The sequence below is a fragment of the Pholis gunnellus genome (assembly GCF_910591455.1).
Source record: "Pholis gunnellus genome assembly, chromosome: 14".
NCBI lineage: Eukaryota > Metazoa > Chordata > Actinopteri > Perciformes > Pholidae > Pholis > Pholis gunnellus.
Genome location: NC_136541.1, coordinates 21,390,852 through 21,418,385, shown reverse-complemented (window position 1 = coordinate 21,418,385; position 27,534 = coordinate 21,390,852). Strand labels below are relative to the sequence as shown.

General features: G+C 39.9%; 1 protein-coding gene across 1 annotated transcript in view; it reads right to left on the bottom strand.

Annotated features, from left to right (window-relative positions):
* Nucleotides 1–1,992: 1,992 nt before the first annotated feature.
* Nucleotides 1,993–27,534, bottom strand: part of cntnap2b (contactin associated protein 2b) — a gene marked incomplete at its 5' end in the record, with an annotated part of 38,365 nt that continues 12,823 nt past the window's right edge. Inside the window, 20 exons of the mRNA XM_079173759.1 lie at nt 1,993–2,896; nt 5,863–5,937; nt 7,104–7,334; nt 11,723–11,816; nt 12,976–13,109; nt 13,218–13,451; nt 13,617–13,853; nt 14,351–14,569; nt 15,354–15,524; nt 15,640–15,767; nt 16,577–16,733; nt 17,062–17,146; nt 19,014–19,129; nt 21,265–21,384; nt 21,480–21,586; nt 21,745–21,907; nt 23,221–23,370; nt 23,505–23,763; nt 25,417–25,560; nt 27,237–27,421. Coding sequence (XP_079029885.1) covers nt 2,697–2,896; nt 5,863–5,937; nt 7,104–7,334; nt 11,723–11,816; nt 12,976–13,109; nt 13,218–13,451; nt 13,617–13,853; nt 14,351–14,569; nt 15,354–15,524; nt 15,640–15,767; nt 16,577–16,733; nt 17,062–17,146; nt 19,014–19,129; nt 21,265–21,384; nt 21,480–21,586; nt 21,745–21,907; nt 23,221–23,370; nt 23,505–23,763; nt 25,417–25,560; nt 27,237–27,421 — 3,209 coding nt within the window. The 3' untranslated portion in view covers nt 1,993–2,696. The remainder of the gene's footprint in view (nt 2,897–5,862; nt 5,938–7,103; nt 7,335–11,722; nt 11,817–12,975; nt 13,110–13,217; nt 13,452–13,616; nt 13,854–14,350; nt 14,570–15,353; nt 15,525–15,639; nt 15,768–16,576; nt 16,734–17,061; nt 17,147–19,013; nt 19,130–21,264; nt 21,385–21,479; nt 21,587–21,744; nt 21,908–23,220; nt 23,371–23,504; nt 23,764–25,416; nt 25,561–27,236; nt 27,422–27,534) is intronic.

The window sequence follows — 27,534 nt, the reverse complement described above, 5'->3', positions numbered from 1 at the left end:
AGTCTTCTTCCAGATTTCAAACACCTGGATCCAGCTGTTTGATCAGTAACCTATATTAGCCAGTGTAAGATCTGTGCTTATACTTTACTGGTCATCCCATTAGGAAGTCTTGGCAACTTAAAATCAGTTGCCGTCTAGGGTGATGAGATTGAGGCAACAAATTGGACAAACACATTTGTCTTTCAATTCTCTTACAGCTCTTTGCAAAGCATACATTTTTTTTCCAAGATAATTAGAAAAGCACAAAAAATGAGAACATATACGCAAAGTTTTATAACATGAAGGAAAAACATGATGCTACAGTGGGTTATCAAACGGAAATATGCGTGTCATTCAGTGTCAAACAGCATGCCATTACACAGCAGTGCAGCCAAAGGAATACAAATGCAATACAATCAAATGTCAGGATGTATGCCATAGTTTTGTATGTGGGTAACACATTCTTTTCCAGAAACGTCATCCTACTTCATAAAAATCAAAGACAGAGTCCTTTCAGTCCACCCGAAGAGTAGCCGCCCCCCCCTTCGGGAAGAGGCTGGCTTCAGTCCTCAACGTGGCCCCACACTAAATCTATATCATTAACACTGGGGAATCCTTTCAAAACATGTTGTATGAAAATAAGAAAGACTTTGTCAGTTATTGGGGTAATTGTAATTCCTAACATGCCGCCAGTAGATGCTGATTCTTAAGTGTAACAGTGTACGAGCATTTTGACAAGTCACTTGTTTTGCTTGTTACTTGCCGTCTTGGATGAGATGATCAGTTTCTTTTTCATCATAACTCATCCAGCACAGAAGCAAGTCGAGGACATTTCCACCGTAGAACAGAGACTGGATGCAACTTCTAGTCTAGGTCCATCACAAATGACAACAATACACCTTCCTAACACAGCTGTACTCAAGTTCTCTATCATCTCAGACTTGTTCCACTCGTGTGGATGTTTTGACTTGGACTTGTCTTGATCTCAGCCTCTGGTCTAATCCTGTCTTTGGTCTCGACCGGCCCAAGATCAGTTAGGTTTTATATTTTTATTTTTTTGTGGACAGCATGGCTGGCTAGTGGCTACTATCTCAGCACACTGGAGAGCGGCCAGATACCTTTATTTCTTATACTATTCTGAGTAGTGCAGATACTGATAATGTTCCACTGAAAACCAAGGTTCTGTCTTAACTTGCACTCGATCCCCTTGTGGACTTGGTATTGAATTTATCTCAAAATTGTTAGGACTTGGACCCAAGACTTGGCGTGAATGGCCCAGACTACAGGTCTTCTTCCACTACAAATGCCAAATGTTCAGGCAACCCAAGCATCTCAGCTAAAAAAGCGCTGACAAGCGCCTCCACCTGGGCGTTAGGAAAAGAACCTGAAAAAAAAGCTTTGGTGGACAAAGCTCCTTCTTAACCAACCAGAACACCAAAGTCCTGTCCTCACAGTGGGATGTCAGGTCTGGGCTCTGTCTTATCTCTGCTGTCAATAAAGAGGGCTCTTGGATGGAACTTGCCAGTCAAACAGTTGTTGGAAGGTGTATTGGTTCACTTGTGATTGAGCTAAGCTAGCCTCCAATCTTTGTGCTAACCAAGGCTAAAGTCATCCCTCAACTGTCTCCATACTGAACCAAGATAAACTTCATCTTATTGACTCTTGAGTCAAATGGCACACAAGAAGATTTCCAAAATGTTGTAATAGAAACCTTACGACCCGTTTTCCCTTTTAGATGATATATATGTTTTTGCACACTAGCATTGCTAACATAAGACAACCTCTACCTCCGAAATCTGAAAAAGCAAAACAAACCAGTGAGTCGAGCTCTTGTGGACTGACAGGACTCAGTTTATTCTTCAAAAGCTGAACCTCCCCCTGAACTCATTTGGCATCAGAAACAGTAAAATAAAATATGCAAAGTTTCAGCAATCAATGCTCAAAAGTCATCAAGAGATACTTGTCAGTCACGTAGATGCAAAAACAAAAGTGTGACATTAACTTTCCGGCCTTAATCCAAATGATGCGGACAAAGTCATGGCTACATCTCCTTCACAGACAAGCAAGCCAGTCAGTCAGTGCGCACACACACACGCGCACGCACGCACGCACGCACGCACGCACACACGCACACAAACTTTAAACTAATAATTAAACATTATTTAAAAAAGGATTATTGGGATTAATGGATCAATGATACAACATTGCCATCATTTTCTGAAATACCAGCACAAAGCACAGAGGCATTCAAATATCAATCTATAAAAATAAATAAACGTATACAAAGTAAGAACTTTCATGAAAAAATATGACTTAAATATAAATAAATAAATGAATAACAAATTAAATAAATAATATTTAAAATATATAAATAAGAGCTTAAATAAAAGCTAATTAACACACTCACTCATCCGAAGCAAGCCACCTCATGGCGCCGCTCTCTACACCATCTGAAGTCCGTCATCTTTCCCCCTGTTCGTTGTAAATAAAGTTAAAATAAACTGCTCCACCTTTTCACACAGCCTCTGCCAGGCAGCACTGTGCCCTGTGCTTTAATACCAACGCTGTAATGCCATGGTTGTCTATTGTCCATAAAGTTTTGAAATAAACCACTCGGCACTCGTCGGGGTTCCACAGGCAGTGACCTCACTACTACTCCCTATGCTTAGAAAACTACATACATCCTAACGTCATGTGTCCATGTTGCTGAGAGGGGCTCAGATAAACCACTCCTTCTTGCTCTCGTCGATGGTTTCGGTGAAGGCCGGGTCGTTGACGATAATTGCTGCGTCAGCACAGTCTGCTGACTCAGCTCCCTTGGCCTCATTGGTGTGGTAGGAGCCTTTATGACGAAACATGTGACGGATCACAAACACCATAATGCAGAGGACGGTGAAGATCACCATGGAAATGATACCTGGAAACAAAAGAAATGAGCATGTCATTGATAAGCGACTGGAAGATGATGCTCTCACATGAGACACAGTCATCACAGAGTGTTACTCCTCACGATTAGTAAACTGATCATGTGTCAAATCAGTGGAGAGCCCCGCCACATTTCAGAAAAAGAGCTGCAACTACATCAGCCTTTTTTCTTGTCTCCATTGCACTGCAGGTCCTTATGTGATCAAAAGATGCCCGACCCCATCTGAAATGGATCGGTGAAAACCTTCTAGAACCTCTTGTGCATAGTTTATTTTTTTTAAACTGACAGCTAACTCGAATAGGCCGAGCACAATGAGACCAGATCTGAAGAGACAGACCTAAACAATGAGAGGAGACTAAGCAGAAGCACAGTAGTGGTAGGGAAGTAACACCACATGATCAGCGCTGATAGAGTTAGCCCCTCAGTATTAGACATAAAACAGGACCTTACTAGACTGAATGTAATTTAGACAGCTCAACTATATTGTGTTGCTAAGTTAAAGTCAACAATGTGCCACGTAGCACAGTAAAGCAACGATACAATGAGCCTTGTTTGTGACCCTGCTGGAGACCAAGATGAGGAGTTTGTGTTGCTTCGGGTTATGGAACACACAGCTGTCATCTCATTGATGGCACAAACATACTGACTGACCTTTGACACAGCAGCTAGTTCTTCATATCAGAGTACAGCACCAGATCTGAAACTCTTTCTTCTCGAGCTACAAACTGCAGTTGTAAAGAGTGCAGTTTACCAGTCCTCCTGGTGTGGACGGATGCTGCCTTGGTGTGTTGGTGCGCATTGTTTTTCATCAATAAAGCCCCACTGACCTAGACACGACATCCCCAGACAATTTCTTACTTTTGCAAGAAATTTCACTTTTTCTCTTTTAATATACAAGTGACACATTATAATATACTTGTTTTAACATACTCTTATTTGTTTGTTTACCATATTTTATTGTAAAGTTTCATATTTTCTATTTTAAATAATGTCATACTGTGTTTTACTCACCTTGTATGTGTAGCATACTTGGCAATAAACAGTTTCTGATTCTGGTTTATTTGCTCTGGCCAACAAAGCAGCAGCAGAAATAAACAAAGCAAACTGCTTTTGATGGATGTCCATTTCTGTCTGGATACAGCAACATGACGTCGATGCATTCTCGTGGGAATTGGGATGTTGCTCTGTGCCCTATTCCTCGTACGTGGTTGAACTAAGTCGATCAAATGTCCTATTATCCAGCTTAAATTAACGCGATGATTGACATCAGGCTATCTCGGTTCCTCAAAGGCTGATCCGCTCAAACAGTCTCGTTAATTCGAGCCAGATGTCAGTCATCAGGATCATTGCGCGTGCCCGTCCTACTTCAAAAGGGGGAAGCGTCGATCACCGAAACCATGATTTTCTAACAGTACAACGGCAAATAAACTCAAAGAAAGAGCCTCTTTTTTCTCCGCTGACGAGCAGGAGATGATCATGAACACATACGAAGAATTCAAGACCATAATCATGACGAAATCTAACGCTGCGAGGGCTAGACGAGAAGCATGGCAACATATCGCAGACGGCGTTAAATGCACAAGTATTGGGAAAAAGTATAGGTTAATTTTAAGTGCCTCATCACCTCAATCAATCAGATGATATTTCTTTAAGTAGGCTTAATGGGATGCATCATCCAATGAGATCTTATAGCGAAAATAATTATATCAACTCTTTCAGAATAAGTAGATAAAAACAAGCCCAAAGATAATCTAACTGATACGAATTAATAGATACTTATGAGGATATATGTAGGTGTATGCACTTATGTATCATGTACTATATATATATATGTGTGTATATACATGTATGTGTAGATTACCATAGAATAGGAGTTTGAATATGTGTGTGTGAATCTGTGTATGGGCGGATCAGTATGTGTGTATTATTCATAATAAGCAGTAAAAATAAATTGTGTGTAATTCTCTCTATTCTTATCATGAGTCCACCTTAATCATGTTCTACAACAATGATATCTATGGTGTACTAATAATACTGTCATATCATTATGAGTGCTTTCAACCATCATGTAGTTCAACCAGCCATCAAGAGGACACGGGAGCAAGTAAACACTAAGCACACACACATTATTCAGAATGGTGAGTCGATACAACATGTGTCATGGTAATGTAATGAACACATCCATAAGTTTCTTAATCGCCAAATAAACGTTATGAACAACACGGCATGCAGCGGCTTTCCCGATGTTCTCCGCGTCACCGACACTGTACAAACATGAACCACTCGCTACACAGCGCGAGGCTGTGATACAGTCTGAGACAGTAGATGGCGTGTGGTGTTCAGTGTACGGCTCGGGAAGGTCTTTAAATAAATGATTCCTTGTCGGCAGAATCGATAGCGCTCGTACAGGAAGTCATCATGATGTGATAACGGATCTTGGCGATCTCGAAGAACTCTCTCCCTATAAAACGCTAATCTGACTAATATCGCTTCCTCATCGATGGATCTCTGAGGAAGGGAGCTGACACTTTTTTCCGGGGGAGTGGCAGCTTATCCAGCGGATCTAGCTCAAGCCTGCTCTGGAGCAGGTTCAGGCTTATGGATGTGTTGCTATGGTGATTTTTCCAAACTTGCTTCGAGGAACCGAAAAGCCTCACTTATGTAATCTCATCCTGAAAATTATCCGGCTAACTCAGTTAGCCACGTACGAGGAATAGGGCCCAGATCTCTGTCAAGTGTATTGTCCTCTGTATTTACATACTGTATTTAAATACTATGTATTTCTATGTTTATAAAGGTTCTGTTTACTATTATGATTGCTCCTGTCTTAGGTCTTAGTGTTAAGACAAGAACATCTGTCTGCTGCTGATGTAAACAGTCACATTTGAGGTTTCAACAGTTTTAAGGACTGGTCCCAGCTGCAGCTCTCAGGTAGCTGGAAGTCAAATGAGATTTACCTCCAATTATGGCAGAGTTGCGATCCACTCCATCACCACTGGCCTTGTCCTCCTTAAAGGGGAAAACAGCTCCAGCTGTGGAGAAAACATTTGTTATCTGTTTGAATTCTGACATCCTCCCCAGAGTTTTGGATTTTTAATGTTCCATTAAACTGTATTCATTCAATTCAATTCAAAGTGGCTTCATTAGCATGTTGCCAAAGCACCAAAATACAAAAGTACACAATAATATGAATACAACATTACAATTGTTATATAATAATGATATATATACAGTGATTTAATTATATTTGTACATATGTGTGTGTGTGTGTGTCTCTCGGCCATTCACTGTCCTTCAGGTTGTGGCATGTTGATACATACTGGGCAGCAAGATATGCCTTATCTAATTCTCCGGAGAGTATTTTTAATTTTGAGGTCATTAAACTCTTTGAAATCATGGATTACAGAGTTCAATTTGTCAAAACAAATGCTCCTTATTTCATTGAATGTTTTACGTTTTAAGAGGAAGTCTCAGCCTCACCTGTCAAACACTGTTTTCTTTTGGTGGCCATGATTTCCAGTTTGTGGTCACTGAGCCTGTTCTTGGTTAGGATCTGTCTCTACTTTATATCTCTGACAGAAGAGAGATATTCTGCCAAATCATAATAATCATTTTTTTACGGCCAGATAATACTATATGTATGTTTCTAATGTTCTAAATAGTTTCCTTTACATTGCATTACATTTTGGTTTCCTCTGATTGTTTGTAGCAGTGTTGCTGTGGGACTGGTGTGTCTGAAGGACCAGTTAGCCTCAGCCTGACACAGGGGACTCTCCTCTGGGCTCAGCTCTGTGGTTGGAGGGCTTTGGAGTGGAGGGTGTCACGTGGGATTCAAGGTGGTTAAAACATCTCTCTTTGTAGGAGGGAGAGGCCAGGAGCAGCACATTGATCCAACTGAACATCAAGTTTGTCTCCAGTTTTAACAGCACACTTCCTTCCTAAATTAATTGATTAAACTAGATCATACATTTTGCCTCCTATATACCACAATGTAGAGGTATTTAATAGAATAGATAGATTCTTAAAATGTATGAAACAAGTGAAGATATAAAAAAAAATGTGTTTGGTGTAAGCGGCATTTAATTGAAGTGTGAAGGTTTATATATATATATAGGGGCCAACTAGATTTATACTTTATAGAAAGTGTTTGTCAGTATTTATTTATTTAGAATATTATAGATTAATTATCTGTCTCTACCTGCTTCTACGTGCCAGGGGTCACTCGCTGAAGCCATGGGGGAGATGGTCAAGGGAGAGGCTCCACAGTTGGATGGGACCAGAATCCCATGGGTGCTGACGGGTGCAGCCAGGCCTGAGCGCAGTGCAGCTTTCAACGGTGCCACACTGTTCCACTGAACTCTTGACAGACAGCCCACAAAGCCCGGCGTGTTGTAACGCTCGATCAGGATGGGGTCAATCTGACCCGTTTCTACAAGAAAGAGAACAACACGTTTAGGCCATTACAAAACCATTACAAAACTAACCAAGTGAAACTCTTTTCAGGGCCCAATGTTACCTTATAAAAGAAAACTTTATATCTCTAGTCAACCTTTATGCTGTGTTCACACCAAACGGACAGGAGTCTATGCAAAGTAGGGAATGGAAGAGAGTAGACGCGAATTCACTCTGGGCAGTGTGAATGAAGCGAATGACGTGACATGAATAAGGCAAACAGGTGAAATTCGGCATTCACCTTGAGTTGAAATATTTCAACTACAACGTTAGCATAGCCTAGCACCAATAGAGCTGAGCTTCATTCTGAAAACTAGCATTTTAAAAGTTGTTTGTTTCTCATCTTGTGGATAGACCTAATAAAGCATGAATTCAAACGTTTTATAAAACGGCATCATTACATAGTTATCTTGGCTTTTTTTCTGTTTATTGCAATTAAATCACAGTAAAATAGTTTATTTTGGATTCATACAGCTGACGTGTGGCTTGCTAGATACAGAGAATAAACCTCAATGAAATCCTTCCACAACATATACTAAGCAGCACTAGTGGTTATTTCAGCCAAGACTGATGAAACATTGTCATCATGGAGGGAGCCCCCACTCCTCTCCGGCGCAACCAGCGCGAGTGACACAAATAAACGCAATGCAAAAATCTGCCTCGTCTATGGTGTGAACGCAGGATTAAGGAGCTACAGCATTTTTTAGATGATCATGTTTGACAAGAGGGAGGATAATGTTCTTTGTATGACTCTTGGCTGTCTATAAATCATTATCTATGGACAGCAAAAAATACAAAATAAATGAATAGCTGCATTAACATACGTCACATTATTAAGTCTTTTCATTTTGTGCAAAATAATTAACAATACAGCAAAGATATTCTAAGAAAAGGGAAATATATTATCTTTAAGCCAACCCAAATAGTGGTAAACATGGAATTTATTTAGAATCACTGTTATCTGACTTTGAGAATTTAGAAAAAGAAAGAACATCAGATTTCAGCTCTACACAGTCAAATGTAGTGTATAATGAGTTATAAATGTAGTGTATAATGAGTTATAAATGTAGTGCATAATGAGTTATAAATGTAGGGGATAATGAGTTATAAATGTAGTGGATAATGAGTTATAAATGTAGTGCATAATGAGTTATAAATGTAGTGGATAATGAGTTATAAATGTAGTGGATAATGAGTTATAAATGTAGGGGATAATGAGTTATAAATGTAGTGGATAATGAGTTATAAATGTAGGGGATAATGAGTTATAAATGTAGGGGATAATGAGTTATAAATGTAGGGGATAATGAGTTATAAATGTAGGGGATAATGAGTTATAAATGTAGTGGATAATGAGTTATAAATGTAGTGGATAATGAGTTATAAATGTAGTGGATAATGAGTTATAAATGTAGTGGATAATGAGTTATAAATGTAGGGGATAATGAGTTATAAATGTAGGGGATAATGAGTTATAAATGTAGGGGATAATGAGTTATAAATGTAGGGGATAATGAGTTATAAATGTAGTGGATAATGAGTTATAAATGTAGGGGATAATGAGTTGTAAATGTAGGGGATAATGAGTTATAAATGTAGGGGATAATGAGTTATAAATGTAGGGGATAATGAGTTATAAATGTAGTGGATAATGAGTTATAAATGTAGTGTATAATGAGTTATAAATGTAGTGTATAATGAGTTATAAATGTAGTTGATAATGAGTTATAAATGTAGGGAATAATGAGTTATAAATGTAGTGGATAATGAGTTATAAATGTAGTGTATAATGAGTTATAAATGTAGTGTATAATGAGTTATAAATGTAGTGTATAATGAGTTATAAATGTAGTGTATAATGAGTTATAAATGTAGTTGATAATGAGTTATAAATGTAGTGTATAATGAGTTATAAATGTAGTTGATAATGAGTTATAAATGTAGGGAATAATGAGTTATAAATGTAGTGGATAATGAGTTATAAATGTAGTTGATAATGAGTTATAAATGTAGTGTATAATGAGTTATAAATGTAGGGGATAATGAGTTATAAATGTAGTGGATAATGAGTTATAAATGTAGGGGATAATGAGTTATAAATGTAGTGGATAATGAGTTATAAATGTAGTGGATAATGAGTTATAAATGTAGGGGATAATGAGTTATAAATGTAGTGGATAATGAGTTATAAATGTAGGGGATAATGAGTTATAAATGTAGGGGATAATGAGTTATAAATGTAGTGTATAATGAGTTATAAATGTAGTGGATAATGAGTTATAAATGTAGGGGATAATGAGTTATAAATGTAGTGGATAATGAGTTATAAATGTAGTGGATAATGAGTTATAAATGTAGGGGATAATGAGTTATAAATGTAGTGGATAATGAGTTATAAATGTAGTGGATAATGAGTTATAAATGTAGTGGATAATGAGTTATAAATGTAGGGGATAATGAGTTATAAATGTAGGGGATAATGAGTTATAAATGTAGTGGATAATGAGTTATAAATGTAGTGGATAATGAGTTATAAATGTAGGGGATAATGAGTTATAAATGTAGTGGATAATGAGTTATAAATGTAGGGGATAATGAGTTATAAATGTAGGGGATAATGAGTTATAAATGTAGGGGATAATGAGTTATAAATGTAGTGTATAATGAGTTATAAATGTAGTGTATAATGAGTTATAAATGTAGTGTATAATGAGTTATAAATGTAGGGGATAATGAGTTAACAGTGAGGCTACACAACGTTGACTCATGGTAAAAACACTGCTACACTGATGAAACTAGTGATAATTGTGTCTGGACATGCCAGTGCTCTGTACTGGTGAGTGTACAATATTCCACATCACCTAAAAGTATTTAAGTTAGTAGATACTACTAATTACTACTCCACCTTATTGGGATTGATGCACAGTAAATGACAAATGTAAATAGACTTGTACTTGTATAGTTCTTTTCTAGTCTTCCAACCACTCAAAGCACTTTAACACTACATGTTAACATTCACTCATTCACACCCATTCATACAGGAATTACCATGCAAGGCGCCCTCTGCCCATCAAGACTTAACATATTCACACTCATTCATACACCAAGCGGAGCCATTTGGAGCATTGCCCAAGGACACATCGACATGGACTGAAGGAGCGGAAAATCGAACGGCAGGAAGACTAATAGTAACAGAAGACAATCCACAATCCACAAATGTGTACCATGATACACAAATATTTCACTATCTACAATTACACTACATTAATTTGCATAATTTACTTTTACTATTTTTCAATATTTCACATCTTAATCTTGTAGGTTTCCATGTAAAGTGATATATAAAGCCATTTTTCTGTTAGTAAACATGAGGACGTACTGTTGTGGGCAGAACGCTGTAAAGATTTGTAAAAGTATATGAAAAGCATAGTAGTTATGTATTCTATGAAGCAATTTCAATTTACTTTGATGTGAAATAATTAAAGTGTTAAATAAATGCACTCTTTGGTATTAATATATGATACCCTTGTAATGAATACATTAAATAACAACTCAATTATCTTTTATAACTATAAAATAAATACTACTTTATACTAAATACCACTAACTACTTGATTAAGATACACTTACAGTTTATTCAAAGTGTGTTTTATAGTGTATATAATAAATTCAAAGTGCACAACTATTGATTTATTGACATTAAACTTAGTAAAAAAGACATTTGATATTACACTTACTGGTTTTGTTGGGTAAGAGTTAAAGAAAGCTTTGTAAAAGTGCATTAAGTATATATCACATGTATTCCATAAAGCCTACTTCAGAATACTGCATACAGTACATAAAAAAACCTAAGTAAATACATAATAATGTGTTTCAACACACTTACTGCTGGTCTTTTACATTTTATGTAGCTACTCTTAAGTGTAGTTTCATTTTCATTTCCAGTCACATATTTCTTACTAGTCAGTCCTGGTTCTCCCTGATTCCAGTTGTAGTGTGAAATAATAATTACTGCTAAATCCATACATACATGTCCTATATTATAGTTGTCAGCATGTATTGCTGCCAACATTGTTCATGCGTCACATACACAATATCTCTGTATTAGAACTAAATGATCTAACCAGCAAGCTATAGCTTGTACACATCTACCACAGCTAACACTGTTAGCAACGTTAAAGAAGCTGTTTTTAACATTCAGAACATTAATACAGCAGCAAACAAGTGTTATCTATGTAAAGATATAGAGGAGTAGTGTCTATTTGAGCAGGGAATGAAGTCGTTCACATCATTAAAATCACAGAACTTCACCCAACATCTCTAAGAAATCTGCACAAACACACTTCTACTCATCTTCACACTTACCAAAGATCTTTCCGAGAAAGATACTTTTGATCGAGTTGAACAGGGTGTCGGAGGTCTCAGGTAGGGTGTATGTAGATACTGAGTAGTGGTCCAGCTGGAGAATATGGACAGAGGAAGGAAAAAGTGAATATTCTAACTGTAATCTGTTCTGTTTTCATCACCACTACCAACTGTTCTTTTTCCAGTCTGGTCTTTAAAAGGACATTTCAAATAAACAAGCAGCAAAAGCAATATTTACAACAGAAAACTCACTATATGAAGTCATTAATATCACAATGAAAACATAGTTCCATTTCTGCCAATAAATCCCACTAAATGTTACTCACTGTTCCTTTAATGCAGTCTGACACGTTTTTCTACTAATGTGCAGCATACTGTATGTATGTTAGTAAGTAAGTAAGTACAATTTATTTATAAAGCGCTTTTCACAGACAAAAGTCACAAAGTGCTTAACAGGGCAGAAATTACAAGCATAAAAAACACAAAGTGACCATAGGCCCAATAATTTACATACACAGAGAAAATAAAAAATTAAAACATGGTTTAAAGGTCTAGGACATGGGTTTTACCCAAACGCCAGTCTAAAGAGGTGAGTTTTGAGCTGGTTTCTGAAAGTGTTCACAGAATCTGCGAGGCTTAGAGGTGCAGGCAGAGCATTCCACATCCTTGGTGCTACTGCCTCAAAAGCTCGGTCACCACGGGTCTTAAGGTGAGTGCGTGGGACAGACAGAAGACCTAAAGCATCTGACCTGAGAGCGCAGGCGGGTGAATAGGGGTGAAGTAGATCAGCTACACTACCGTTCAAAAGTTTGGGGTCACCCAGACAATTTCGTGTCAATTTTCAGTTTCTTCGCAATTTCTCGCATGGAATAGCTTCATTTCTAAGAACAAGAATAGACTGGCGAGTTTCACATGAAAGTTCTCTTTTTCTGGCCATGTTGAGAGTATAATCCAACCCACAAATGTGATGCTCCAGATACTCCTATGTAGATATTTCATTAAAAACCAGACGTTTCCACCTAGAATAGTCATTAACCACATTAACAATGTATAGAGTATTTCTGATTAATTTAATGTTATCTTCATTGAAAGAAACAGTGCTTTTCTTTGAGAAATAAGGACATTTCTAAGTGACCCCAAACTTTTGAATGGTAGTGTACATATGTAGCAGCCTGACCGTGTAGTGCTCTGTAAATGAGAGTGAGAATTTGAAAGTGTATCCTAAATGCTATGTTGTGGCAGGAAGCACTGACCTGGAGTCTTATCTCTCTTAAGTTCCTGGTGATGTTGACAGAGTGTGGCTGCCCGTTGGCCATGTTACGATGGTCAACATCGATGGTGTAGGGCTCCGATAGCCCACCGAGACTGTAGCGGATCTGGAGAGTACCTGGACACACATACACACAGACGATTATAATGTTAACAGCAGTTTATAAAATACATCATTTAAGTTAATTAATAAATAAACAATCGGGTATGATGTTGATGAGCACACCGTTGTGTCGGAGCACCACAGCTAGGTAGTCCTGAGTTCTGGAGCTAATGTAGACCAGGATGCTGGGAGCACTGGAGGTGCTGAAGCTGAACACCAGCTCCTCTTGAGTCAGGTTGGCTTCACTAGGAACACCTACACCTGATGTGCTCTTCACCTCCTGCAACGCAAAAGTTCCCCCTTCTGGCAAGAAGTCATAACGCACCAGGGTTCCAGTCTCAAAGTAGCCACCTACATCTAAAACACACAGCAGAAAGAAGGGTAATGAAAACATCCTTATTACATTAAAAGTGTTGATCACTCTATCTTGCCGCATCTTATCTAATTTAATGAAAGATGGCATCATCTAATCTAAAAGTGATGTCATCTACTCTAAACCCCCTTCAGCATTGGAGGCCGTACCATCAGTGCAGAAGGGTCCATCGTACGCAGTGAGGGAACAGTCACAGGAGTATCTGTTGTACTGCTCCACACACTTCCCTCCATTCCTGCAGTGCATCCCGTAGCTGCTGCAGTGGCCCTGGCAGCCTGGATTCACCCCTGGAGTTACCTGAGCCCTCTCCTCCAGGTCAAAAGTCACACCATTTATCTTCAGAGCCCGCATGCAGCCCAGAAAACCCCTCTGACCACTCGAGGCACCTTGGACACAAGACGTGAAGCATAGCATTAGTTTAGGCAGAGCACTGAAGTCTGCTGATGTTTCCTCCACGCTTCACAGCCACTGTATCATTAGCAAGTGTGTAGACCACACTCATGGAGATGTACAGCATGGACACTGTCTACTACCATCTCTAGAATTCACTATTGTTAACACTCTGGACACATTTTTAACATGACACCGAATGTTACAGAGAAACTGTACTTCTACAGGCATAGGTAGCTATCACTAACTGGTACACAGGAAACGTCACAGGAACAACCAGGATAGTCCTACAAACATCCCAGTGGGATTCCATCATGTGGTTGTAGAACATCTAGTCAAAGTTTATACGGAACATTCAACACTTTAAGACCTCTGCTGACACCCAAAGACAGAACCAAAACCAAGACAGGAGGAATACTCCAATGGTGCATGACATCACATGTGACAGCTGTGGAGAACAGTTCAGTACATGAGGTGCATGTGTGTGTCTTACCAACATAAAGCTCGCTGTAGAACTCCAGCTTTGTGTGTCCCTGTGGGGGCGTGGGTCTGACCTCTTTGTATTGTCCATTCAGCTGCAGCACTGCTTCCTTGATGTTCTTTTCAGCCTCCACACGATGCCATTGGTCATCGTTCAGAGGCACAGGTGAGTGGACACTGAGCTCCACTCGCTCGCTGCCCACATCGAAAGAGAAGAAGACCACGAAGCCTCCTGGGAGCCGAGGAATCAAATTCAAACAAGACTTTAAGACTTCAGGATAAGAGTTTCCCTAAACAAGAAGTCCATCCCTGATTTCTCATTTGTTTGTGATTACTGCAACCAATATCTATTGAAAACATATGTACTTTGCTTACATTAAGTATTATGCCCTTTTCAGTCCAGGCCCCTCAGCTTTGAAACTCCTGCCTGAGCATATTTATCTCACTATTATTTGTATTACTATTATTAGCTTCTCTCTAATTTTTCCATATTTACTGTAAAGCACTTATAACTTGTTGTGAGTGTTCTGTGAATCAGTGTCTGCCATATCAATTCAAAAAATAAATTTTTTCATCAGTAGGCACTAATTCGTTCTACAACCTGGCCAAATAAAACCTTATTCTGAGTGAACTAAACTGTTTACATTTCTTAGTCAACCAATGTAAAATGATTAATTGATAAAACTTCCTTAAAGTAAAAACATGTTCCTGCTTGATAAGATTGCTTGAATCTAAATGGGGTCTAATTAGAACCTCTCACTATAAACTTTAGTGTCAGGTGTACAATAGTGACTAAAGCTACTTAGGTGTTGCTTTTGGACATTTCTAAGCACAACTCGTCAGGGTACTATTCAAGAAGACACTGTCACAAACATAGCAGAACACAACACACCTTCATTGTGGTGCTTAACATTTATCTGCATTTATTGTGTTTAAAAACATTTGACTCTTATCTCAACGAGGAGTGTTTAATTGTCCTCAAGAAGATTCTAAAACCTGGTGCAATGCACACACACCTCTGAGTTCAATGTGAAGGAAGTCAGTGGTTCCCAAGTTCTCCAGAAAGACTCCATGAGTGGACGAAGTCTTAAAGTAGAAAGAGATGTCGGTGCTGGTTTCTCCTCTGAAGGAAGGGAAGTGGAGGTGTGAGGCAGGGCTGGTGAAGGACGCTGCATTCCAGAAGTTCCCTTCAGAAAACAACAGCAGGACATGGATACAAAATACTAATGTTTCTCTGATGATATGAAATATCTCATAGTCTCTAGATTGATGTGTGTGTTTGAGAGAGAGAGAGGCACTCACGGTCCCCCTGGCATTTGAGCGGCCCTATTGTCAGTTTGGCCTCAGATCCAGCTCTGCTTGTATCACCAACCACAACCTGACTGACTGGCAAATGGTCTTTATACACCAACAGGCCTGCATCCTCCCTCCTGCACACACACACACACACACACACACACAGGGAGACAAACACCAGTCAATCAAGTCTGAATCATATTACACAAGACAATATGTGAAGCTGTTTTAGACAATAACACGGTTTTCCAAGTAAAAAAACACCAGTAGACACAGCTTTATAGTACAGTCCAGTAGAACAGCAACACAAAGAACCAATCACACAGATTTTTTTATAAAAACCTATATTCATAACTATAACCACATTTTTAGAAGTAAACCCAGCTGACCTATGTGCTAAAATTGTCTACTGCACCATTAAACTGTGCACAGAAAGAATGATTGTAAGAAAGTACATCAAATAAGTTTTTTTTGCATATCCATCAAAGAGAGTGCTCACTGGGTTTTTCTTTGATATGTTGAACTATAATATTCCCCTTCATAAACTTTCCACGTTTTACTTCCCTGACAAAACTTAATAAACAGGTTTCAGAAGTAAAACATCTTTGTCTCATGTCGAAAGTCCAACTCAAATTTAAGAAGCGTGTTAAAATTTAGCAAGGTTGCAAAAGCAGATGTAGACTGTAAGCCCCAGTGCAACAGTTTGTACCTGTAAGAATAGGGCTACATAGAGTAGATTGGATACATCATTCAATGGAAAGAAATGAAACAGAGTCCACAGACATCCTGGTAATGGTAGTCATGTAGTAGTGCTATTAGCTACAGCATTAACAAGAGCATTACTGCTGTCTGTCACAGCTGCTTTAGTTCAGGAAAATATACAAACTGTAACTTTAACTAGCAAAAAATAAGAAGCTGCTCAGCTGAGCAGTGGTCCACTCACCAGGTGCGCAGGTCAGCGTCACAGTTGCAGTAGTGCTTGGGGTCAGTACAGTTGTGGTCGATTCCACAGGAACACTTCTGTATGCCTGGTCCTGAACCCCCCCAGTAAGAGTGCCTCTCATTGGCTCTTCCTACCCACCAGGTAAATGGGACACCATCTGGCAGTCAAAGCAACAGCTTGGAGTCAGTTTACTTTCACGGTCATTCGATCAATTCTTAAGTCAGACTAGTATGTGCTTGGTAACAACAGGATAGTCAGGTAGTCAGGCCTGTAAATAGTGTGCACCATATCTCTTTTTTTAACTGTTCAGAAATCTATTGTGCTGACATCTTCAAACGCAGTGCGCTTCAATGTTGTAACAGTAGAGGCTAATGGTCAACCAAAGCTAACAAGGAGCATACACAAAGAAGCTCCAAAAGATCCTTTGTTAGTGACTGAGAAGTTGCAGATGAAGCTTCAGATGATAGTTCTGAGGGAGACTTTACCGGGAGTGTTGAGCAGACGAGACATTCGGCAGGCGTAGGCTACATACTGGTCACAGTACTCTGCACTGCTGGTGACTGACAACACCTGGAAACACAAAGAAAACACATCTCACACATTTCAATTGAGACACTTTGCTATCTGCAACTCCACATATGTGGTTTACAGACTGGAGTGAACGAACATTAAGAAGACTAAAAGACCGAGTTGCATCCGCACAAAGCATGTTGATTTTGATACGTGCAAACGGGACTTTGCCATCCTAACACACAGTCATAGTGTTGTTGAAAAGAACATCAGAGGAGGCGACCACCTAAACAAAGACTTTTCCAATGAGACACCTTTTGGATTGCACAAAAAATGCCCCTTCTCAATGATGAGATAGATGTTCTTCTTGTGTGTGAAACATCACTTGAAAAATACTATAAAAACTGTATTTTAACATAAGGAGCAACGTGGACCAGGTTATGGTTGTAGATTGAGTCACAATATATCATATCTATCTTTGTTTAATAATTTCGCTTCACCCCTGCCATCATCTCCTCTCTTTCCCCTTTTCTCCTCTCTATTGATGATGTGTCACTTCCTTGCTTTGTACCAATAGGCTGGCACATTGATTGAAAACCTCCGTACAACTCCACCGATCAATCTGACACAATAAAGGTGTGCAAGCTACTGCTGACGATGACACGGATGAAGACCAAAGCCGGTCGCATTGGTCATTTTAAATACATTTTGTCATGTAGAAATAAGGCATTGTAACAGTGTGCAATAAATTCTCTTTTTAAGGAGACATGCATTTTATACTTTTTTGAGACAATATTCCACTCATGTAAAAGGCCTTTCACACAAATAAACAACCATGTTACACCTGTATGTGAATACCACAAAGACCTAACAGCACTTCTGTTAATATAACAAGATCCTGTTCATTTCATATTAAAGTATTTTCATGTTGTAATGTCATATTTTTCTTTATTGAAGGATCTATATGCAATATTCAGAGTGTTAATATTATTGTTAATGTTTTCCATTAATATGAAAAACCAGTAAAATAAATGGAAAAAGTTGGCACCAGTGCACAAGTCCTTCCTAACAAGAGAGACCAGTGCACAGGATCTAACCTCTCAACTCACAACCCTCTATGAAGCATACTCCTCCTGAATACGTTTCATTCTCTCTGAGAACTTGTGGACTGTATTCAAGAGATTCTAAGAAAACGGCAAACCTCTTTCATTACACACACACACACACACACACACACACACACACACACACAACATGAAATGCATTATTGCACTTGTTGTTGTTATTGTTATCTGGAAATGTGCAGCCTAATCCAGGGCCTATCACTGACACCAAATGTTAGCAAACTCCTGCTGACTCCCTAAATAGATCTTTTTGTTTTGTGCATATGAATGTGAGAAGCCTCTTGCCAAAAATCTGAGAAAGGTTAGAATACGGTCAATGTATATTACTTATCAATTCAAGTCAAACAATGCAGACATTATGATTGTATCACCTTGTTATTGACAGGTCTCTACCACGGTCAGTACCACTGAGCCACTAAGAGCAGCAGAGTGGTGAGTATGACATGAGATTAGTGTACTGATGGAAATGGAAATATTATGCTGTGGAAAAAGACAGTAGACGTACAGGTCTGTGTGATGGGCCTTTTTCTGTTTCAGTTCTTCTGCTCCGTTTCTGCTGGCAACGCGACAGGCTTTCGTGACTTGTATAGATTATTATTATTCTATATTGGCTTTTATTCAAGAATTTACGGTATTCCCATGCATATTTTATAATGTAGAATTATCAGTTAAACATGCTTATAGAATCTGTATTCACTCGGTTTTTACATAAATATTAATTTTACTTTACTTCAACTTGTGCCAGTATCCTTTTACTATTAGTACCAGTGCAATACACAAGTAAGTGTGTAGTCCTTGTTTACCTGTTCATCAGTCACATTGTAAGTGATCTGCAGGACTGCCTTCCCTTCCTGGTCTGCACTGGTGACTGATGTCTGAGGAGATAGGTTGTTCTTTAGCGTGGTCCAAACCCTTTCCTCTGAAAGACCAGAAGAAATGCCCGTATTATTCTCCACACCTTTTTCAGCAAAGATTCATTTGCACTATACAATACGTTAGCAGATGCATAAGAACTTGTACACTATATATACAATATAAAGGGAAAAATAATATGAAAATGCTTCCACTTTTCTCAATGAAGAGGTTAACTGTCAGGTGACTGCAGCCTTGGCCAGGAGGTGATACAGGCAGACAATGTCAAACATTCATCGACTGTTTCGACCCTGAACCACATCCTAGTCATTGGCGGGTCGAAGGTGGTGGCTTCCCGCTCAACTCTTGCCTAATGTTCCATAACCAGCAAGAAGCTCTTTGTGCTGCCTCACCTAACCTGCTGGCTGCTGTTTTCCTTCATTCCTTTCTTGCCCTTCCGATGGCTGTCAGCATTCTCCACATCGACTGTGCCGGCAATCTTTTGCAGTCGACCTTGACTGTGAATGGCCATGCTTGCCATCCTTTCCTACTGCTTGCACTGCGGATTCTCCCTCACGCCCCACTTATGCAGGTGTGTTGGAGTTAGAAGTGTGTCGTACACTGACTGCAGTAGGAAGGAGATGTGGAAGGGTTCCAGCTTGCATTGTGACATTTCGTCGAGGCTCCGTGGGACGCAAGCTCGACAGCCATTGACCTCCGTTGCTCATCCTCTAAATGCCACACTTCAGCCTGAATCATGGCCACCATTGGCCGCCATCATTTTCCCCACTGCTGGAAATGTCTTTCCCAAGGCCTGGTCTTCCAGTGCATGGACTTCCAATAATGTCCCGAATGCTTCAACATGTTCTCTGCTTGGGTCACTGATGAATTGGCTGCCCACACCTTGATCTTGTTGCGATGCCTGCACCCCAGTCTGGGCAGCAGACCATGCTGATACAGACATGCCTTGAAATTCCCTGGTAGTCCGGATTTTTCAAGTCCTCCTCAGCTACTCCAATTTCTACTTTTCAGTGCTGGTGAGGATATTTCGTTATTTCTGTCAGACAGGAATTGCAGAACCACCTCCCAAGCAATATGAATGGACTCTCGTCTATTGATGGAATGGCATCAGCTTTGCAGCTGAAATGAGTTGGTCTCTTCCCATTCTTGATCATCATGCTACTTCATTACTTTGGCTTTAATTTCATCCTAGCCCAAGTTGCCATGTCACCAAGTGTTGTTTGGACCCCCCTTGCACCCGCATTAGGGATGGGACAATATTTGAAAAAGAATTATGTGATTCTGTTCCTTCTTAAATGATAGTTCATGTATTTTATACTTTGCAGGATTTTCTAAAAAACAATATATAGACTAATACAAAAGTAATTCCTCTCAATCCCCCACAGGGCTGTTCAGAGGTGTGGGTGAGTTTATTTGTGCTTTAGAATGTAAAGGATGCCATGAATCCCACCTTTCTGAAAATAAGTGTACCCATTCTCAGGTGTGTATGAGGTCATCCTCTTAGCCAGAAGACCTTCTTGCACTCCTTTTCCTTTGGCACAACACATCCCTCTGCCCTTTTCCAGCCGGATGGAATGGCCCTTCTTCCATGTTCTCTGGAACAGTCTTGAAAGTCATTGGCTGCCCAGTAAAATGCTTCCACTTCTCTTCACTAAAGAGATTAACTGTCGGGTGACTGCAGCCTGCGCCAGGAGGTGATATTTTCAGACATTGCCAAACGGTCATTGGGTGTTTTTGACCCTGAACTGTAACACCCCCTTGTTGGCGGGTTGGAAGTGGAGGCCCAATCACTGTCCATCTCCTCCTTACCTTCAGCTCAACTCTTCCCTCCTGTTCCATAGTTAGCAAGAGGCTCTCTCTGCTGCCTCACCCAACCTTTGGGCTGCGGTTACACATGTTTTCATACCATAGTAGCTACCAGAACATTCACAAACACATGTTCTTGCCTGATTTACAAACAGAGATAGGAAGACATTTTGCAAGTGTGGTAAGCATAGCTGCAAAAAATGTAAAACTTTTAAGTAGAACTAAAATGTGTGCAAAATTCTGGAACAAGCATTGAAAAAGTCTGTTCTGGTCAATTGTTTTTTCTGTCTTACCCAGACTGGCTCGTGACATAAATTGACTGAATGTGAAAATGAAACGGATTAACCCTACACCCTTTCCACAGTGACCTCTCACCTGTCATGTCACAGCTGACTCTGAAGGGGGTGATCGGTCCACTGCCGTCTGGGTCAATCCAGTAGCTCCCTGAACTCTTCCCCTGGTGCTTATACTCCTCACAGGACTGCTGATACATCGCTACAGAGGAGACACACAGCTTAGCAGACACAAAGCAGTGTGTGTGTGTGTGTGTGTGTGTGTGTGTGTGTCTGTGTGTGTGTGAGCACACTCACATGTATGGCAGGTAGCTCCAGTGTATCCAGTGCCACTACAGTTGCAGCTGAATGTGTCCCACGTCTGAGAACAGCGACCACCGTGCTCACAGTGATTAGGAACACACCTGACAGATGGACAGTGGAAGAAAACTCATGTGAACACAGCAGGGACCAGTTTCTAACCTACAATATTAGCTGTATGGCACCATAACTACCCACTGAGCCTGAGCTTTCTCTTATTTTATGAACATCTTAAGTTTAGTATTCTGACTGAGTTGTGTACCTGTCTATAATGGCACACATATCCAGGCTGATATTTTCAAAGGTTCCAATGAGGCCCTGCTCCAAAGCCCTGAGGTCAGCTAGATGGTCATCGATGTGGATCATCTGCATGCAACCCTGGAATGAGCGCTGAAGTGATCGGGTGTTGGTGTGCAGGAAGTTACCTGGAGACAAGCGCAGTAGGGCAGAGGTGATTATCACAACTACTGGAGAAATTATCACAGAAAGAACTCTTTGCTGTTCTTGACAGTGAACAGTTTGCCTGTGCTGCATCTTTCATCCACTCCCTGTAGTCAGGATTTAACAAAGGTCATGAATCCAAGTCCAAGCCCCCCACCTCAGAAAAAGTTAGTCACCACACACTGACATAACAGGATTTCAAGAGTCCTTCACAGGCCTCTCTGTAATGCCAAGACGTTGTAGGTCTGGCTCTTTTGGTATTTTACACTATTATCAACGTTGCTTCTCAAAGGAGCCTAATTCCAATCAATCTGTTCCAAATGACTTAATATTGTTTCCTGTCTCTGTTATAATTAGTGCATTCTAACAATATCAATGTATTGGGATCCTGGGGATCCGAGTCAAAAGCACTGAATTGTAGCCTGTGCAGTTATAATACAGGACTGTCTCAGAAAATTAGAATATTGTGATAAAGTTCTTTATTTTGTGTAATGCAATTAAAAAAACAAAAATGTCATGCATTCTGGATTCATTACAAATCAACTGAAATATTGCAAGCCTTTTATTCTTTTAATATTGCTGATTATGGCTTACAGCTTAAGAAAACTCAAATATCCTATCTCTAAATATTAGAATATCATGAAAAAGTATACTAGTAGGGTATTAAACTAATCACTTCAATCGTCTAATTAACTCGAAACACCTGCAAGGGTTTCCTGAGCCTTGAAAAACACTCAGCTTGGTTCAGTAAACTAAATCACACGTATGGGGATTATCACAATATTCTAATTTTCTGAGACAGTCCTGTAGATACAATAGAATAGATCAAATGATTGCCATGGGTCCTAATTTAAAGTGTTACACACTATCAGGCAGGTAGGGGCACTCTGTCAGTCATTTTGAAGGAGACACACAGATGTAGCAGACACACATTTCCTAATGTGCTCTGTCTATTTTTGATTTACACAATATGCAATTTGACTGTATAATACTAATAATGTATTTTCTTCAGATGATATTAACTACATAACTAATAATGTTTTGAGAAGAACCAAGTTAAAATATTTCTATGCTGGGTGTGTCTTATAGTAGTTTATTCTTGGGGTGCCCAGGGACCCCAGTCGATAGTCCTTGTATGCTAAATAAGTTGGTAGGATGACGGTTAAACACCTGGAACTAACAAAGGTAATTGGATTACGTAATTCACCGCCTGAAAAATAAAAAGTATCCTCGGTGCTATCTTATCATTAAACATAAACCTTTCTTTGGAAGGTTAGTAATCTCTTTGAAGAATCACCTCCAAAGTAGTAGGTTCCTCCAGTCTGAATCTGGATGGGGATGGCTGTTCTGACTGTGGAGGCCTCGTCTCCATCCACTGTCAGCATAGCATAGTTCTCCAATGCGTTCAGATGGACACTGTGCCACTGGCCATCATTCAAACCTGAACCTGCAAGGGAAAACACACTTCAGTCTATAAACAGCAACAATAACTGAGGAAAGCAGCTAAATAAAATTGGCGACACATTGAACTAACTGAGGGCTCCTGAACTTCCATTGTGAAGTGCATTGAGCCGAGCTCACCTGATGAAATGTCAATACGTGTGTTCTTCTTTTGTGTCACATTCATGTAGACCGTGACCTTGCCCTCTGTCAGTCCCACCTCCACCCAGCCGTCAGCCAGGGGCGTGAACATCAGCAGCCCGTTGGGGTTCCACGTCCTGAAAGACAAACTGACTGACAGCGTGTCGCTGTCGCTCTGACCCGGCAGCCGCAGGAAGGACGTAGAGTTGAAGAAGACGGAGAAGGAGTTGGACTCAGCGCACGAAAATGTCAGGTTACGCTACGGTGGGAGAGGAAGAGAGAAATTATTTGACCTGCCCTTTGTGCACTAACACTACTTCAGAAGTACTATTTCGCCAAAGGGTTAATCATGAGCAGTGAGCTCATCCAGTCTCACAAGTCTTGAGTTTGTATTATATTGAAACCACACAGAGGTTATACATGCAAACCTCATATTTAACTTTCATAGTACTAATCTTTTTTTTTTTTTTTTTTTTTAAATCAACAATGGATCAAATCATTATGTGCTGTAGTGACAAACCAACCAATACCTAAACTGTGCTGTTCTCCTTAGCTGTGTGTTTTAGCTTCTTTCAGTTCATTGTTTGGGTTTTCCAGCCATTACATCTTTTACAGTCATTTAGCAGACACTAATCCAAAGCGATTTACAATCCAGATTCTATCACATTTCTACACCATAGGCACAGCTACAGGAGCAATTTTGGGGTTAGGTGTCTTGCTCAAGGACACATCGACATGCAACTAGCGGAGCCGGGGATCAAACCGCCGATCCTCTGATTGAAGGACGGCCCTGCTCTCCACTTAGCCACAGTCGCCATCACATTTCACTCTCATTAACGACATTTCCAACAGCAGTAGGCAGCTGAAAAAGCTCTGATAAACCATTGTACACTACCTGCTGAGCAGCAAACTTTTGTGGGCTTATTTTCAGGTCATATCGCCCTAGTGGAATGTAAACAGTAACAGCTATGGTGTGATGTTTAAATTCTACAACCATCAGTTTAATGTCAAGAGTGCAAATATATTCCTTCGCAGTCACATGCCCGGGATTACACCATTTAAAGTTAACAAAGACAACAAGACCTCCTCCTCTCTTCTTACTGCTCTGTTCAAGCAGACTGTCCGGTATCTTCCTATGCAGCCATGTCTCCATGAACTACATGCAGACAGTTGATCAGATTTATTTGCTTACGTTTATTACCATGCTGGTCATTTTGGTACTTAATCTATTTGTTATTAACAGGGGAGAATGACTCCGCTTTCATCAGCTTCTATGATTGTTAAGTTGCGGCGTTGATCAGCTTGTAAATCTATAAGCCGGCAAACACAGTTGCATAATATCTTCGTGTTGTGATCACTTTAATACCTGTCATTATAGTGTTATCTCTAATGAGACGGACCACAGACATAATCTGGATGATGTGATCTGTAGTGTTCATTAACTCACTGTTATTCAGCGCTTAGGAAATAGTTCTCATCCTTTGTCTTTCCACTATTTTCTGCTCCGCTTCAGAAACTCTTGAGCGGCTTTAAAGTCCTCCTCTCTTCTCCAGTTTGTTACCTTAGGAGCTCTCTTAAGGCCTAAGAGGCTTTGTGAATAACGTCCATCTCTCCCAGGATCTTAACTGTTGGGGAAATGCTTTTAAGAAGTCATAATTCTATGATTTCTTTAGAATTTTGACCCATGGAGCAACTCTTTGCACTAGGAAGCTTCATGAATACAGTCCTAGGTCTCTGTTAACACACACACACACACACACACACACACACACACACACACACACACACACACACACACACACACACACACACACACACACACACACACACACACACACACACACACACACACACACACACACACACACACACACACACACACACACACACCAGCCAGAAAAAGTTGTCTTACAAAGCTGGAGGTGTCCACCTTCTTCCTGCGGACCAGGTTTGTGATGTTATCTCCGTTGTAGGTGATTCCCTCCATGCAGCCCACAAAGTTCCCTCTGCCTCCTGAGCTCGGCTTCGCTGATAAAGGCAGGCCTCCGAAATGTATCTGAGGACACAGCACAGTAGAGCGATATGGACTAAATGACACTGATCCAACTGTACTGTGATGTTTATAGCACTAATGTGACCAACACACACTCTAATCAGATCATTCACTTTCAATTCAGAAGAAGGAACATTGCAAGAAAATAAAACACTGGTTAAAAAAAAAAAAATGAAATTATATTATATTACCAGGTCCTGTGAATGAGAAACCGAGCCAAACAACAGTATTCTAGCCAATCAGCAACAGGAGACATTTGTGCTCGTACACGGGACAGAGGAAAGGCCATGGATGAACAGCATGAGCAGAAATGCAGTGGTAGCGAGAGGGACAGTAAATCTGGCTCATGCTAACTTGAGTTCATAAATCAATAATCTTTCTCTAGAACCACTGACTCCACCTTTAAGTCTACAGCCTAACATGAAACACTTTGGAGTTAAAGTTCATAATATCCATTAACTCTGATGGTTTTTCTTATCTATTTTAAAAGAAAAAATGGTTTCTAAAGATATAGAACCCCCAAGAGCATCGTATACTGTTATACAATTAATCAATAGCTTAATTGTATACAGTATACACAGTATATAGCTTTGATATAATGTTGTGATTATATCAAAGCTCAGGGGTGTTGTTCGGCAGGTGTTGAACAATGAAAAGTGGAGGGACGACAACCTTCTTAGCTGGGGTTGGCGACCAAAAAGGTAACAATTAACTTTCAACAACTGAAAACACATTGTGAAAGGGTTAATGGAAACACAGAAAACTCCCAGACCGGACAATGCTGCGGTAGTGACCTGTCAACCACAATAAGCCCCGCCCTAAAGCATTCTCTGCTTTATGGTCTGTTTGACTCTAAATGGACCATAATCTAAATGAACATCATGCTGTGTTGAAGAAGACTTGAAACTAGAGATTGAGACCATAAACTCATGTTTACAATGTTTACTGAGGTAATAAATCAAGAGAGAAGTAGAGTCATTTTCTCATAGACGTCTATACAACCAGAGGAGTCGCCCCCTGGTGGCTATCAGAAAGAATACAAGTTTAAGGATCTTTCACATTGACTTCTCTTTTCAGACCTGAAGGTTTCTGCCTGGGGTAGTGGGGATTGAGGACATAGCAGTAGCAAGGTACTCATCAACACACAGGCAGACTGTCTCCATTATCTTCTTCTCACACACTGAAGCAACAGTAGCAGTAGTTGAGGCAGCTATAGTTTCAAAGGTACTGATTTGCTATTATCAAATTCCATGGCTAACACACTCTACTGAACTCTGCTCTACTGACTAAAAGAGTACGTCCACATAAAGTTGGATACATTTGAAAACACAGCTTTGTCTCTCTATTGATGGTCCCCCAACCAAGTAGAAGTTTTCTCACACAACTGAAAAGTTTCTAGTGGAAAAACTCAGGGTAATGAAAGCAATGACAGACCCAACAAACAGAATTAAAAAGAGGAAATTACATGTTCCTACTGTTCAGATGGTCTGATGTAGTAAATGGACATCTTTTACAAAGACTACTTAGTCCGACAAGAGTGTATACACATAGTTTTCACATTCATTAAAGGACCAGTATAACTTACTGGCCTTTGAACTGGGAGAAAAGTCCCAGGATTGTGACATGAGGCTGAGATGATGAAAAAATGCCTGACAGCATGAACGAAAGGGAGTCTTTACCTCATGGTCCAGGTCCAGGTGGTCAAACTCTCCATTGGTTCTGAACTGCTGAGTGTGATGGTCCAGAGTGAAGTTGACATTCCTCCGGTACCGCTCTATGACAACAGAGTGCCAGTGGTCATCATCCAGTAAGCTCCCACTGGTCACAGAGGTGTGACCCTGAATGGAACCGTACTGGTTACTGCCTGGAGAGAAGTAAGCAAATCACATGGACAGGAGCAGGTTATAAATGTTTGTCATGTCACTTCTAACAGCAGGAGACAATAGGGTCCTTATAATTTCAATAGAATATAATAGG